The sequence below is a fragment of the Myripristis murdjan genome, chromosome 21 (assembly GCF_902150065.1).
Source record: "Myripristis murdjan chromosome 21, fMyrMur1.1, whole genome shotgun sequence".
Lineage (NCBI taxonomy): Eukaryota > Metazoa > Chordata > Actinopteri > Holocentriformes > Holocentridae > Myripristis > Myripristis murdjan.
The window spans coordinates 27,540,239-27,557,392 of NC_044000.1; the positions used below are offsets into that span (position 1 = coordinate 27,540,239).

The 17,154-nt window shown below is 38.7% G+C and overlaps 4 protein-coding genes across 4 annotated transcripts; 2 read left to right on the top strand and 2 right to left on the bottom strand.

Annotated features, from left to right (window-relative positions):
- Positions 1–228: 228 nt before the first annotated feature.
- LOC115379941 (olfactory receptor 6B1-like) lies at positions 229–1,155 on the bottom strand. The gene has a single exon (XM_030080917.1). The coding sequence runs from the start codon at positions 1,153–1,155 to the stop codon at positions 229–231; it is 927 nt and encodes a 308-aa protein (XP_029936777.1).
- A 2,641-nt stretch (positions 1,156–3,796) lies between these two features.
- LOC115379940 (olfactory receptor 6B1-like) lies at positions 3,797–4,723 on the bottom strand. Its single transcript, XM_030080916.1, has one exon. The coding sequence runs from the start codon at positions 4,721–4,723 to the stop codon at positions 3,797–3,799; it is 927 nt and encodes a 308-aa protein (XP_029936776.1).
- A 4,188-nt stretch (positions 4,724–8,911) lies between these two features.
- LOC115379516 (putative gustatory receptor clone PTE01) lies at positions 8,912–9,856 on the top strand. Its single transcript, XM_030080224.1, has one exon. It carries the CDS (start codon positions 8,912–8,914, stop codon positions 9,854–9,856), a length of 945 nt encoding a protein of 314 aa, XP_029936084.1.
- A 4,835-nt stretch (positions 9,857–14,691) lies between these two features.
- LOC115379942 (olfactory receptor 11A1-like) lies at positions 14,692–15,618 on the top strand. The gene has a single exon (XM_030080918.1). It carries the CDS (start codon positions 14,692–14,694, stop codon positions 15,616–15,618), a length of 927 nt encoding a protein of 308 aa, XP_029936778.1.
- Positions 15,619–17,154: the final 1,536 nt, after the last annotated feature.

Genomic DNA, 17,154 nt, shown 5'->3' on the forward strand with positions numbered 1-17,154 from the left:
TAAATATATATTGCACTCGTAAAAACTACTAACATGTCACATCAAATTAAAGATTCACTTAAAGATCTCACTTGTTTGGATACAGTCAGGATTTATGAGCATGATCGCTTATGAATGTTCAGGCTGACCCAGTTCCTGTCTTTGCTGACTTTCCTACAGTAAAAAAAGATGTATTTTAGTCTTTGGTTTTGTTTTTACCAGGATTTATCATACTACATACGATAGAAATTATTTTCTGTTAAGCAAAAATCTTTTACAGGCATTTCTAATTTTTGACAGAGTCAACCCATACATGATGGGACTGAGAACTGGTTGACAGATCAAAAGATACACTGACAAAACGACACGCAGTGTACTTGGTATATGAGCGACGTTTGACCTGCTTTGAAACATATCAAAGAAACAGCCGCAGCACAAGTTCAGAAGGGAGACGATTTGCGGGGTGCATGTACAAATGGCTTTCCGCTTGGCCTCTCTGGAGGTTTGTAAGCAAACAATTAAGATCTTGAGGTAAGAAAATGAAATTGGAATCAATGGCAATGCAATGGTTATAATGCCAAACAGTAAGTCTAGCACACTGTGAAACGTTGAGACTGAGCATGCAAGATTACTCACCAGCTGTAGGTCACAAAACACCTTATCAATAATGTTCCCACAAAATGTAAAATGAAAAGGTAAAGAAAATGTAAATGCCAACTTAACAAATGAATACACCCACACTAGCAGAATGATTGTGCAGACTCTTCCACTGGTCATAATGACACTGTAGTGTAAAGGGTAACATATGGAAATATATCTGTCATAAGCCATGGCTGCCAGATTACAGTATTCAACTGACACAGATGTGTAGAGAAACAATATCTGCAGGAAGCAGTTTGTAACACTCACTTCATGAGTATCTGAAAACATCTGTGATAACAGACAAGGATACATTGATGTGCTACCAAATATTTCATTAACAAACAAACTACACAGGAATATATACATGGGTTGATGCAACCTCCGGTCCCTAAATATGACCACAATAAGTACTGAGTTGGCTACAAAAATCAACAGGTACCATAATAATATTATGATGAAGTACAGATACTTCAAATGTCCAATGTTGCCGTAAGCAGCCAGCACAAATGATACAATCTGTGTTGTGTTCTCCATTGCCATGATATTAGAAATGACTGAAGGCACTGATGCTATGAAGCTGCTGCAAAAAGCCACTGCATGTAACCGTAACCTGTGTATGTGCCAGAAACTGATATCCTAACACCGTATTATTCCTCTGAAACTCTCACTACAGGTCTCTCTCTGGTGGACTCACCTGTCCAGATAACTACTGCAAAATACTGAACATACTGACTTCAGATCTTTCTCTTTGAATTGTTCATTAACTACAATGAAAGTGTGTTACTCTTCGAGTGAGCAGGCTCCTTCCCTGCAGCTGTCCAAAGTTTCACAAGTCAACCTGTCCCTGTATCAGGCTGCCGGAGCCTTCCCTGTCCACCCAACCTGGGTGCAGGACAGATTGAACCTTTATCCTGATGTGGCAGCACAGAAACACATGGTGCAAAGAGGCGGAGTGAGCTGAAGTAACAGTAAGTATAACAACAGTTTATTAGTAAAGGACTGCTTTATTCTGGCATTTGTCTGATTTTTGCCATCAGCCAAATTCCAACAATACTTGCTTAAGGTTACAGTAAAATTTTAGTCATGGTTAAGTTAGAAAAACTTTACCTAAAAATGAAAATTGTGTCACACCTGAGTATGAGTTTTAGAAACGAACCTGGCTATCCAGAATTTTGTACAGCATTCAGTGGTAAAAAATATTTCCAAATTTTAGGCCACTGTAATACAGAATTCTTTTTTCTTTTTTGTGCGCACAATGTACTAAATTGTGTCCACAAAGTACAAAGCTGAGGTCACAGAATCCTAATTTTTACACACAGTTGGCTGATTTCAAGCCCAAATTGCTCTGCTGAGCTCTCAAATTTACATTATCCCCATGTTGTGCATAATTTGTGCTTTCATCTAGAGAAAATGTATCAACAATGTCAAAGAATAGAGTCCAGCTGCTGAATGTGTGTCCTAGCTGGGAGATTACTGTGTCCGTGTTGCCCTAAGTTTCAGATTATATGATTTAAACTGAATTTTGATAATAATAATTCACAATATATCTGGATATCCTTCGGTATAAACTCTGTGTATATCCATCTCTAGTCATGCAGTCTGTTGTTGCCTTGCAGCTGGTTTGCATTTAATTCAGGGACTTGAACATATCGATGCCGGTGGAGTTCACACACCTTAGGGTCCTCCTGCTCACCTGCCTCTCAACATGCCTCTGAAACACATCAGCATTTCCAAACACACCTTAATAAGGAACCCCAGCAACGCAGGTGGCTGCTGTCAGGTTAGCCATTAAATCGTGTGCATGTTTTCTTTAGAGAAGGGCACAATGTAACTAAAACGAGGGCACATTTTTATGAATGAGAGCTCTACAAGTCAAACTGAGGGGACGAAAAAGCAAACTGTGCACTCAATTTCGAATTTTGAGACCTTGATTTTGTAGTTTTTTGCACACAGTCTGCGGTTTAATGTGCACAAAATTTTCCATGGCCTCTCCAGGGCTCTGTACTAAAAAAGTCAACATGGAAATGATAAAAATTTCCAAACTATCCAGGCTTTCTATCTCCACTCTGGATTATTTTATCGGCCATCCTGATGTTCCCAAGTAATCGCTTTGGCTATTAAATGTATGATGAAAGAAAGTGAGAGTAAAACATTTACAAATGAATATAGCCATAGCTGTGCTGCAAAATTTTTAAATTATAAACTTTGAATTTAAATGAAGGACACAGCATGAATTTGCCTTAAGTTATTTTGTTGTCATTTTTGTACAACACCCATGACTCTGCTGAAGAAATGACTGGGTTGTTGCTCTTACATGACTTGCACTGTGGTCTTTGTTAGGTTATGCCTACTTTGGTTCAGGAGGAGTGTATCACACACCGCAAACAGTGAAAACAGAAATGTGTTTCTTTAGTGCTAAATAAAACATATATCAGAGTTGTTTCTACCCTGTTTAGATTTATTTTCACTGTCCACTTTTTTTTTTCTTTTTGCAGTAGAGATGGATTTTAGACATGATGCTGAAGAATGATGTGGTGCACTGCTTATGACCAACTCAACATTACTGCAGTGGAAATGAAAGTTAACCATGGCAAACTAGACAATATGTGTACCGTGTTTCTATGAGATGCTGGTTCAGAGACACACCAGGCTTGTGGGCACTGGGGTGTCTCTAATAACTGTGTGTTTGCAAGCAAGAGTCAAACTCTTCTTTTGATTTGGCTCTTAGCCACTTCTTCAGATGTTTTTCCCCCAGTTTCTGGTGGATCTCTTCAGGCACACAACACATTATGTGCATTTTAAGAGGTCATGTTCATTTTATGAAACTATGAAACGTCATGAGATCAGTTTGGGGGTCAGTGATAAAATCAAGAAAAACCCTGACCTGATTGGCTTCTAAAGCATGTTCTGAGCCAACAGTAATTAAGTTTAATTCAGTTTATTATAATTTTTGCACATTATGTAAGTAAATGTCAGTCCTTTTTGCTTCAGCTGGGCTCAGTTGGACATCTTTTTTTTTTTTTTTTTTTTTTTAACAATGTACAGATTCTTGCTGGATTCTCTGCAGCTAGATACTGGGTTGAACACAAACATCAAGCAACTTTTCCTTAGAGCTCTGACCTTGCAACATTATATTTACAATTTATTTATTTTCTTGCAACATGAAACAAAATATTTATTTTCTATAAAAGAGAAATCTTTTGCATGCCTCTCTGATCTTTGGTAGATTAAGACCATACATAAAAGGAGTGACAATTGGCTGGCAGATGAGGAGATACACAGATAAAAGAATGCGCACTTTATCTGGCACATGGGCCACGTCAAACCTAGAATCAACAAAGTGAAAAACACAACCGACAAACAAGTTTGACACCGAGACAATCTGAGGTGTGCAGGTGGTGATAGCCTTCTGCTTCGTCTCTTTAGAGGTTCTCAGACAAACAGCCAATATCCTCATGTAAGAGAAGGAAATAAGAACAACTGGAACAACAACAGCCACAAAGGCGAAGAGCAGGTCGGACATATTGCTGAGGATTGAGGCTGAACATGCAAGTTTGCTGATCAAATGGTGGTCACAAAACACTTTGTCAATAATATTCCCACAAAATTGCAAATGCATGATGAGAGAAAATGAGAGTAAGAAATTCACAAATGAATATAGCCATATTACCAGAATGATGGTGCACACTCTCCCTGTGTTCATAATAACAGGGTAGTGTAAAGGACAGCAGATAGAGACATATCTGTCATATGCCATGGCTGCCAAACTGCAAAATTCCACAGAGGCAGATGTGTAAATACAAAATATCTGCAGAAAACAGATATTCAGGGTCACTTCATGAGTATCTGAAAACATTTGTGAAAGCAGGAGAGGATACAGTGATGTGCTGCCGTACATTTCATTAACAAACAAATTACAGAGGAACATGTACATGGGTTCATGTAACTTTCTATCCATGAATATAACAACAATAAGGGCTGTATTGGCCACGAATATTGAGAGGTATAATGTGATAATTATGCTGAAATACAGGTACTTTAACTGTCCTATTTCACCATACGCAGCCAGCACAAATGACACAATCTCAGTTGAGTTCTCCATTTCTCCTGTATGAGGTGTGGCTGCCACACTGTCAAACAGAGAGACCAGCACAAAGACCAGCTTGATATTACTGTTATCTGTGATCTCTATGTGTGATAGTGCCGCAGCCCAACGTCCCAACCACATTTCAGTTTTTCTCAGTTCTTAGTCCACCAGTAGTTTCCAACCATTTCAATAACAAGTCAAACTGTGGCCAAATGAAAACGTCTGAGGCAGATTAAAAGAAAAAAATTCCAAATCCTTGAACGATCCTTGAGGAGTAAAACTACATGCCTCACCACGCTGGTTTCAAACTACACTCATTACAGATTATCATCTACAGCAGAAAAACAATAGCAATACATTACTCACTCCACTATTATAATAAAAAAGTTAAATTAAATGAATCTCTATAACATACCAGGGACAACATTTTGGTATTGGAAGCATTCTGATTTCCATTTCCACTTCAGTTGTAGTCCAAGTGGTTTTATGTCAACAGCCCGTGTGGAGAGTGAAAGCGGTAAAGCACGTCAGCAGGAATGTCTTCAGGACCGGAAACACCTACAGAAAGTATTGATGTTTGCTTATTGTGTGGAGAAAGGTTCGATTCTTGTCATAGAAGAAACTGAAATGATTTCCAGCTACAGCAGAGAATCCAAAAGTCTGGCTGTTGCTCCCAGAGGCTTAAACTTCATCAGACAACAGCCGCTGGGTTTCGAGACCGAAATGAAATATTTTCTAAGGACAGTATACCACTTCATATCTGACTACTGTATTAAGATGCAGTAACATGTTTATTTGAAATTTGTGTTCATTGATTTTCAATCACTGAAAGAAAATCTGTCAAAAACTTACTAAATTCAAGCATTTGTTCATGAACCTGCATGACAAACTGACCTGCATGTTATGAAACGTGTTAAAATTTGTCATTATACCATTATAACGGCATGTCTTGACTAGAAAAGACAGAATGTCAAGATGTTAGATGTTCATTTACTTCATGACCAGCTGATCAGCCAAATATAGGTGAGTTATCAGTCTGCCATCTAGTCCACCAAGCATTCCTCATGATCTGCAGGTCAGACTGTGAATATAAAGCTTGCGACAGGCTCTCCTTCGATTCTGCCCTCAACGTTTGCTGTTCTGAAAAGCACAAACACCACCACTGTGGAACCACACAGTTTAAATTAAAAGCCAATGTTAAGCATGCATAAATATAAATCAAATCCATACAGAGATAGTTCATATTTAGCACATGGTCAATCCAAGATGAAAGATATCCCAGAACAGTGAAGGCACCCAGGCTGCTGTACTGTCCCTGTCCCTACTGAACTACACAGATCACCGGCTGAAATTTATAATGGTCTGCTGGGGAACACACAGCATAAACAAGCTGGCTGGGCTGAATTCTCAATGTCCCACAGTTTATAGAAACAGAAACACAACAAAACTCCACCAAAAAAATCCAGAAAGAAAAGGACTTACTTATCCTGTGTTCACACTAGCATTCGTTAACCCTGGACTATGTGCCCTGGGTTAAAAATTCACATTTGTACCCTGAAGCACTGGGCAAAGGTCCATTTCACAAAACACTGCAAGTTTACAATCTATATATCTCCATGCACATCACATTGGTGCCACCAGCCCAGATCCACACTGATTACAGTTGGCTCTGTCTTTTGAGAAATTTCTAGGGTTAGTCTTAAAAAGTTGGTGCTAACCCTGCTGTGGAGCATGACCAGTTGGCCCAGGGCTATGGTCTGTGCCACTTTGAAATTTATGACTATGAACAATCACGTAGCCTAGGGCTAAGAACCCTTTATCCCTTAGCTAACAAGGATATGTACGTACATATATACACGTATGGATGTATGTATGTATAGGCAATTAAACAGGCAATTCTGCTTCGGTTTTTAAGAATGCCTTCATGATCCGCTCTTATTCTTTGACTTTTACCTGTGCAAATTTCTGTTTCACCTTGAATCTAGTTTTACAGTCAAAACCTACATTTGTTCGAATTTATTTGATTCACTTCATTTTATAATTGTTTTGTTAGCACAATTGCTGCTATATCTCTGCCACTTTGTAGGTTTTCTTTATTGTTTGTCACTTTTTTGTAGGCAAAGGACTTTTGTGCAAAATTTGTTTTGTTTTTACAGTGCTATATAAATAAAATAAACTTGAAACTTGTTATTTTAACATAAAAAAATATTTTTGATTTATCACACCGCACTATCTACCACCCTTCCAAAAAATATCTATCAGCACAACTCAAATCCAGCAGACAGCAAGAGACTGAAAAGACTTGTGAGAGAAAGAAGAAGCCTGAGAGAACAAGGCCACAGATGTGGAAAGAAAGGGGCTTGAGGCACTGCAGGGTGAAATCAAGCAGCCCCTGGCAAAGCTGCAAAGAACAGAGAGTCTGAGGAAACAACACAAGAGGAAAGAGTGAACCAGGAGGGCCCCCTACAGAAATCCTTATGATTTTGTCAAACGCCTCTTTGGCAGGAAGAAAACCGGACCCTTAAAGTATCTGTAAGGGAACTTGAGAAGAACCTAAGGAACACTTCTTCTGACAATCAGAGGCACATACCAACTTCCATCCCAGCTGACATGCCACCAATCTATCTACCACAGCATCAGATGGGCACAGTAAAGTGGGCAAGATCAGTCTCAGCCCCTGGGCCCAATGGCCCAATGGCTCTATAAGAAGTTCAGGAACCCTTGGTGTCCTGAAGTACCTCTGGAAGCTAATTGCTGTGGCATGGAAAAAGTAAATCATACCAAAGGCACGGCAAAGGGCAGGAGGGCACCTGATTCCTAAGGAGAAAAACCCTTCAACCATCAACCAGTTCTGCCATATCAGTCTCCAGAATCTGGAAGGAAAGATTTTCTTAAGAGTAGTGGCCCAAAGATCAACAGAAAAACAACTTTGTTGACACCTCAGTGCAGAAGGCAGGAAAAGGTGTTTTTTCAGGATGTCTGGAACATGCAAACATCATCTGACACCAGCTGCAGACAGCCAAAAAGGAAAATAATCACATGATGTGTGTAATCATGATTATGGTCACCACATGGTAAAGCAAAAAGTTTTTGAGATATCAGTCTGTGATATTAACAATTTGCTCAGCTGGCAGAACCGGAGGGAAGATCAGGTCACCAAAACTGACAGGTTTCATCCTCTGAGCCAGACGAATGCTGCCACCAAATTTCACAGCAATCCACTGAATAGATTTGGAGAAATTACCGCCTGGAATTAACTGCTGATCACCTGCCCGAGTGACCAACACGGTGACCCATCGGTCCCTGCTTCCCCACTGGGCCAACATGATGTGGTTGCAGTGTCATCTTTTTCTGCTTCACGTCCCCCCAGTTGCTGTTCACTTGTGTGGCCAGGCCAGTATAAAAATCATCTGTTTTAGTCTGGGTTAGCAGAGAGGAGGCTGAACCATCGACTCTTATCCAGATGAAGGTATACAATTAAATACAATCAAACTTACTGTTTTACTTAAGCTTTTATTTCATTTTCTAAATTAATATCAAGAGTATGTTCATGCAAACTCCTGGAATTGCACTTTTATAATAACACGTTTTTTGTGGCTTGGCTCAGTTTAACGTGGCTGTACATTTAATATGTTTCACCTTCTCTTCTGGCACCTTCTAATTAGATTTTTCAAAATTAATGTTTTTTAAATATCATTTGTAGCTACATTTGTACACACTGAGTATTAGATAATGATTTTATTAACTTGTTTTCATTCACTTTGTCATTTGTTTTTGTTCTTTCTTCTTCTTTTTTATGTCGCTTTTAAGTTTCTTATTTTACCTGATATTTACAGTGCTTTGGTTTCATTTTTGCTGTAGTGTTTTATCAAAAAAGATCTATCATTGCTTGGGCTGACGTTGGCTGACAAATGTTGCTACAGTGGTAGAAATGGCAGTCTGTGAATACAAGATTTAAGAAGTATAAATGATAATTAAACCGTGGTCAGACTTGTTATCAAGACTTATTTTGCCAAATTTTAGTCAAAGCGGCCCTAAAACTATTCCATTCTGATGACACTATTTACCTATTATTTATACTAAAGTGGATTTTTGATTGCAGCTAATGCAGATTGCCAGTTAAACATTCAGCAAAACAGTTTTTGTCTTAGATACTGACTTAGAGATCTTATACGTGTCCTCTTGAAAAGGCTTGCTTTTTCTATGGCTACACCTGAGGGGAACTCAACATATGTGGTGTCATTTATTCTAACTCCTTATGGTAACATTGGGCTGGTGAAATATTTGTATTTCACGCTTATATTTCTTTGGTATTTTTCAATAATTGTGGCTAACACTTTTCTTGTTGTGGTCGTGTGTGTGGACAAAAAACTTCATGAACCCATGTACTTGTTCCTGTGCAGTTTGTTACTTAGTGAACTGTTTGGCAGCACAACTGTGTATCCTTGTCTACTGTCAAATATGCTTTCAGATACACATGAAGTGACTCTAACATACTGTTTCCTGCAGATATTTTGCCTTTATTCTGCTGCTTCTGTTGAGTTTTGCAGTTTAGCTGCTATGGCATATGACAGATATGTGTCTATCTGCCATCCTTTACATTACCATGTCATTATGAACAACAGGAGAGTGTGTAAAATTATTGCTCTCATATGGGTATGTTCATTTATCAATTTCACAGTTTCATTTTCTTTCACAGTTCGCTTGAAATTTTGTGGGAATATTATCGACAAAGTGTTCTGTGACCACTATTTGTTGACCAAACTTGCCTGTTCAGTGACAACAGTTAATGATATAGCTGACCTACTTTTCGCCTTTTTTGCAATTGTTCTTCCACTGATCCTCATTTTTTACTGTTACTTCAAGATTCTGACTGTCTGTTTGAGAAATTTCAAAGACACCAAGCAGAAAGCCATCAGCACCTGCACGCCTCAGATTGTCTCGCTCGTAAACCTGTTTCTTGGCTGCATTTTTCACTTTGGTGATACTAGACTGGAAAAAACTGTAACTAATGTACCTGAGAAACTGCGCATTATCTTGTCAGTGTACCTGCTAATTTGTCAGCCAATTCTAAGTCCTATCATGTATGGGTTTAATTTGCCAAAAATTAGAAATGCTTGCAAAGGATTTGTGTTTTACAGAAAATAAACACTGCATAGAAGCAATTTTTGTCAGCTTTTTTGTGTAACTGGGCTAGAACTTAAAACTATGACACACACACACACACACACACACGCACACACAAGACAAGAGCTGCTCAGTGAATGCAGACTTTCATGTTCACTTATGAGGCTGTGCAGAACTTTCCCTTCCTACACATGGAGACTGAAATGGCCACATGTTCAAATACCTTCAGTGCATCACACAAATACATTCATAGGTTCACAAATATGATATTGTTATTTGGGATTATGGGTTGCCAAGTGTGACAATGTCCTCTGTGGCGGGTATGTCAGCCATATGTTGGTTTATGGTAGCCTATATATGAATAAACTAATGTACCTAACTTAAACCCTATTCTCATAGGACTAGTATTATGCCTGGAACATGTGAAAATAATGAATTACCCACCTGCCTCTATGTTTCATGACACACATTCACAAGAAATCACAAAATTCAATTAAATCATTGGAGCCCTGAGTACAACTGTATAAGGACTATGGAAAGTCTGAAAAAACAATCTAAAATAAAATCTACCAGACATTTATTTTAAGATTTTAATGCATTTCATCACTCATCAGAGAGGGTTATTCAGTTCTACTGAGTGGGAACGTCCGTAGCATTAAACCTCGATGAGCGATCCAAAGCAAGAGTCACTGAGATCAAATAGCTATCATGGGAAAGTTGTTAGACTCACATGAATGTGGGTGTGAATGGAGGAAAATTTGGGTGTTACACTGTATGCAACACCTACAGATAACAAGATGATTCAAGGTGACCCCAGTGAGTACCTTAATAAAATCTGAGAACCTCACCCAGTGCACAGACCTCAGGGCCCACTCCAAGAATCAGTCTTAGGAGTGGTGTCTGCAGGTGAGCGTCTTGTGGTTGGTCAGTACTCACAAAATAGTGGGCAGGAGTCAACCTCGTTCCCAGGATTTCTGCTTCACACAGAGAAGGAACCCCTGGAAGAAGAAGTCCTAGATTATTGTAGAAAACTGAAGAAAGTTAATGAAATCCTTCCACAATTGTCTCATTGGTTTCTTGAGGTGCCCATACATATTTGAAGTGGAAGTTTGTTACAGCTTCTTAATCGTCCCTATGATTTGTACAAATCTCTTCAATATTGCCACTGAGAACAACATGTTTTTTCCAACCACTCGTGTTTGGCTTTCAGGCTTTCCCTGGGGAAACAGATTCTGTAGGGTGAGTGGAACCAGAAGTAGAAACCCCAAAAATGTTCTGACAAAACTGATATTCCAAGGAAACAGGGAAGCTTAATCAAGACTAGACTGGATTTGGCAAGGGCTGTGACTCTGGGTCGGTGTAGTTGACATAGTTTCACATAGAACCACATGTAACATACACATGAATTCATGCAATACCATGAATATTTTTATGGATGCAATATATTTATGTGGATGTTTTTATGTGTAATATAAAATCGCACATAAAAGCATCCAGTTTCCCTGTAGTGTTGCTGCTGCTCACTGTTTGTACTAGTGTGTGAATTGTGCTATACAAATAATCTTGCATGGTCTTGCCAGCCTTTTGTTATAGTGAGGAGCCCAGCAATCTAGGACGACCACAGGCCTAAACTGGATAAGTGGCTAGAAAATGCAGGAATGAATGTATAAAGCACAGCGTCAACTACAACTGTATATTTAGCCCTGAATGAAAAACAGACTATGATATGAAACCATTTAACTGCTTATTCCTGTTTGACCAATGTACTGGTCCTTTCCTGTGAATGGAAGCCTTAAATTGGTTTTCTTTTGTTAACAGGATCCTGTCTAATATGGCATCTTTTTAAACAAATCACAACAACAAATTATAGTTTAACCCAAGTCTTATGACATTTTCACTGATGTGAACCTACTGACAAGGAATGTTTCAGTGTATTTCAGTGGTATCTTTGGTGCTGAGCAGTCACTGCAGTGGTGTTTTTGGCACTGCATCGCTCAGAGATCACTTGTTGATGAAACTGTGTCAGAACCACTTTATTGATTTTATGCTATGTTTTTTTTTTTTCTTTTGAGTATTGGTATTGCCGTTCAAAGTTAGTAGGAATCTTCCATTTACTCCAAACACATAGAGACTGCAAAATCCACCACTTCCTGTGCACCAAATACAGTGGCTTTTCTCAGTTGGGAATTGGTTGAATCATGGTTGTGTATGAAATGGATATAATCAATAGCACAATGGACCTTTTTGAAAAATGTTATACAACCCCAATTCCAAAAAAGTTGGGACGTTGTGTAAAATGTAAATAAAAACAGAATGCAACAATTTGTAAATCTCATAAACCCATATTTTATTCACAATAAAACATAGACAACATATTAGATGTTTAAAGTGAGACATTTTGCTATTTCATGCAAAATATTAGCCCATTTTGAATTTGATGGCAGCAACACCTCTCAAAAAAGTTGGGACAGGGGCAACAAAAGGCTGAAAAAGTAAATGGTTCTAATAAGACACAGCTGGAGGAGCATTTTGGAACTAATTAGGTCAATTGGCAACAGATCAGCAAGTTGACTGGGTAAAAAAAGAGCATCTTTGAGAGGCTGAGTCTCTTAAGAAGTAAAGATGGGCAGAGGTTCCCCAGTCTGTGAAAAACTGTGTAAAAAAAAATGTGGAACAATTCCAGAAAAATGTTCCTCAGCGGAAAATTGGGAAGACTTTGAATATCCCGACATCTACAGTTTATAATATTGTCAAAAGATTCCAAGAGTCTGGAAAAATCTCTGTTTGCAAAGGACAAGGGCGAAAGCCAATATTGGATGCACGTGATCTTTGGGCCCTCAGGCGACACTGCATTAAGAACAGGCATGATTCTGTTATGGAGATCACTGCATGGGCTCAGGAACACTTCCACAAATCATTGTCGGTGAACACAGTTCGCCGTGCCATCCACAAATGTAAGTTAAAGCTCTATCATGCAAAGAAGAAGCCATTTGTGAACACAATCCAGAAACGTCGCCGTCTTCTCTGAGCCAAAGCTCATCTAAAATGGACTGAGGCAAAGTGGAAAACTGTTCTGTGGTCAGATTAATCGAAATTTGAAATTCTTTTTGGAAACAATGGACGCCGTGTCCTCCGCACTAAAGAGGAGAGGGACCATCCGGCCTGCTATCAGCGTAAAGTTCAAAGGCCTGCATCTCTAATGGTATGAGGGCGCATTAGTGCCTATGGCATGGGCAGTTTACACATCTGGAAAGGCACCATCAACTCTAAAAGGTATATACAAGTTTTAGAACAACATATGCTCCCATCCAGACGACATCTTTTTCAAGGAAGGCCTTGCATATTTCAGCAAGACAATGCTAAACCGCATACTGCATCCATTACAACTGCATGGCTTCACAGTAGAAAAGTCCGGCTGCTGAACTGGCGAGCCTGCAGTCCAGACCTTTCACCAATCGAAAACATTTGGCGCATCATAAAACAACAAATCCGGCAAAGATGACTCAGGACTGTTGAGCAGCTAGAATCTTACATGAGACAAGAATGGGACAACATCCCCCTCCCAAAACTCCAGCAACTCGTCTCCTCAGTCCCCAGATGTTTACAGGCTGTTGTTGTTAAAAGAAGAGGGGATGCTACACAGTGGTAAACATGGCCCTGTCCCAACTTTTTTGAGATATGTTGCTGCCATCAAATTCAAAATTATCTTGTTTTTTTCTTAAAATGGTGCAATTTCTTAGTTTGAACATCTAATATGTTGTCTATGTTCTGTTGTGAATAAAACATGGGTTTATGAGATCTGCAAATCACTGTATCCTGTTTTTATTTACATTTTACACAACGTCCCAACTTTTTTGGAATTGGTGGATCATTATGTAATTGTTCTGGTTAGAGCTGGCCCATCAAGCTGAGTCATCATTTCCAAGTCCAAGTTAGGTGAGTGACAGCCATTCTCCCATGACATCTGCGTCTCTAAGTGTTACGTCAAGTTAATTTGTCACGTGTTTGTTTAACCGTAAAACCAGAATAAAAGCTGAGCGATTGCTTCGAACTGGCTCGGACGATCGGTGAGGGGGTCAGGAGCGTAGAGGGTTGAGCTCTGGACTCCCAGGTCTTATCGAGATAATAAGGAGTCAGGTGAGGAGAAGACCTCAGAGGCAGAGCTTAGAGAAATCACCTACTCTTTATCTTCTCCTCCATGGACTGATCCAGACGGTATGATACACTGACACTGATGATACACTGGTGCAATGGACAGCTAAGCCAGCACTGGTGAGGCATACAGCAGGGCGATTAGTAAATTTGCCTTCTGTGAATAGAAGACTTGAATTAAAAGAACACTGGCAACATAAATTGTTGAGGACAGTTGAAATTCTAAACATGCATTATTAATTTCGTTTACTTTATCAAGGAAATCATTTGTTGTTAGCAGCAGTCAAGATTCCAGAAAAACGTACTGTTTGTGTTAAGGAAAAACATAATGCTATTCAGGTTGAGGTTAACATGATGATTATTGTGTCTGATGGGATTAAAAGGGTTAGAATATCAGGTTCTTTGAACTTAGAACTTAGAAGACTTTATTGTCACTGTACATTGTACAAAGAAATTCTGTTTGGTACATTCTCGGCAAACAAGCTCAAACAGATAACAATCAGTAAAAATAGACAAATAAGATTGAGTATAAAATATAAAACATATATATAAAAAATAGCAGCTGTATAAATAAAAATACAAATAAAAAATACAAATAAAATAAATAAAAATACAAATAAAAAATACAAATAAAATTATAATCCTATGCAGCTGCTCACAACTACAGCCTCGCTGTTTCACGGTGTAAATAATTTGCTAGAACAATGGAGAACTCAACAGAGATTACGTCATTTGTGCTGGCTGCATATGGCAACATTGGACAGCTCAGGTACCTGTATTTCACTCTGATTATAATATGGTATTTATCAATAGTTTTTATCAACTCAGCTCTTATCGTGGTGATAGGTATGAACAGACGGCTGCATGAGCCCATGTATATGTTCCTCTGTAGTTTGCTTATTAATGAAATATATGGCAGCACAACAATATATCCCTGTCTAATGTCTCAAATGTTTTCAGATACTCATGAAGTGAGTCTTACAACCTGTTTTACACAGATAATTTGTTTCTACACGTCTGTGTCAACTGAATACTGTAATTTTGCAGCCATGGCTTATGACAGATATGTCTCTATTTGTTACCCACTACATTACAATGTTATAATGAACTCTGGGAAAGTCTATGCAATCATTCTGCTAGTGTGGATTTATTCAATTGCTAATTTTACATTTACAGTGTATTTTATGGCTCACTGGAGGTTTTGTGGAAATGTTATTGACAAAATTTATTGTGACATCCACTCTCTACATAGCCTTGCCTGTTCTGTCCCAGCAGCGAGCCGCATTTATGGTTTAGTGTATGCTGCTGTTACTGTTTTTGTGCCATTTGTATTAATTTCTTTCTCGTACATTAAGATTTTGATTGTTTGTGTGAAAACATCCAGTGAGGCAAAGCAGAAAGCAGTCAGCACCTGTGCACCTCAGATTGCTTCTATGATAAACTTTGCCATTGGTTGTTCCTTTGATATTGTACAGAGCAGAATTGATGTGACTCATGTGCCAGATAAACTACGCATTCTCTTGTCCGTGTATCTTGTTGTTTGTCAGCCAGTTTTCTCCCCTGTAATGTACGGTCTGAATCTATCCAAAATAAGAGATGCATGTAAGAGATTTCTGTGTGATAAAAAATAAAGGTTTTTACTCAGTGTTGGAGTATGCCAAGAAATAAATGCACCTGTATTTCTGAGGATGAGGAACATCCCCAAAAAACTATCAGTTTGTTCATACACCAAATGAAGCTCACTGCATTTAAAAATAAATAAATAAATAAATAAATAAATAAATAAAAATAAAAGATTAATTGGCTCTTCACAGTTTGTGTGCCCAAACAGTATATTTTTGAAACAGCCAACAACCTCCATGGAACTGACTGTAATAGCAAAGGAAGCAAAATGCTGGGCCACTCAGATGACTTAATGGTGGACTACACTGGGAGCACACACAGTTTTGCGAGTCTTTCTACGGATCATCTTTTCCTGGACTCAGCACCATGCATGTTATACTATATTATATCATATTATACTTATACTTTGCAAACTCTAATGACCCCACAATAAAACAAAAAGGAAGTACAAGGATAGTCATAAGTGGCCGGTTTCATGTGTCCTGGCTCAAAATGCTGCTACAGATATCAGATTTGATCCGTGTGGAAAAGAGAAGGAGCAGCAGGGTAGTGAATCTGAGACACCTTGCTGAAGTGTCCTTTCACAACCACCTCCAGGGCTGCTGCTCGGACCCGGATCCACTAGTTACTCCACAGGGCGGTCAGAGATCGGCCAGTTTAGTTGGACTGGCAGTCTCACTTTAAGCATTTCCAACTGAAAAAGGTTTGTTGTGTAGCAACATGTGACAGCAGCTGTTACTGCTGTTAGGTCTGAGAGTGGAATTCTGTTTAAAGTATGAAAAAGAAATTATTCAATTCAATTATTCAATTTAAAGCCTCATGCCAAGAGGCACACTGCTGCACAGTGTCTGACTGTCAGTGCCACTGGGGGGCGCAACAAGACAAAACATTTCACTCCAGTAATTCAGGAGGTTGTAATTTCTCTCCGAGCAACAACTCGGAGAGACAAACAAACAAACAAACAAACAAACTAACAAATGTAAAAAAAAAAAAAAAAAAAAAACAGAACAGAACAAAACAAAACAAAACTAACAAGGCATCTTTTTTTTTTCTTTTTCTTTTTTTTTTGGAGAGAGAAAACCATTTGTCAGTTTCTCAACCAATATGGTTGGCCAAAACCTGTTCTGCAAATACAATAAGGTAAATGAAATGAAATAAAAACTTACAGTGTAGCCTAGATGTTTGGCAAGTTGGGTGATGGAATTCTGACAGACAGAAAACTGGAAAAAGATTAAATAATGAGGCCAGACTCATTTCTGCACTGAAAACGTGAACACTGCAGAGTGACCTTTGGTGATGGTCAGATTCCATGAATGTACAACTTCTGACGTATGGCACCACATCGACGTGATGTCAGATTCTCCCTCTCTGTGGGAATCAGCATTTTTAATATGACCTAATCTTTACAGTGAAAACTTTGGCTTGATATGTTTGTTACTGAGTGAGGGAGCTGAAGTAATTAATTGATATCATTTGAACTCTAAACATGACATGATAAAAATCCACCCGCTGTCTCTGTCATGGATTTTTATGCCTGCATGCCG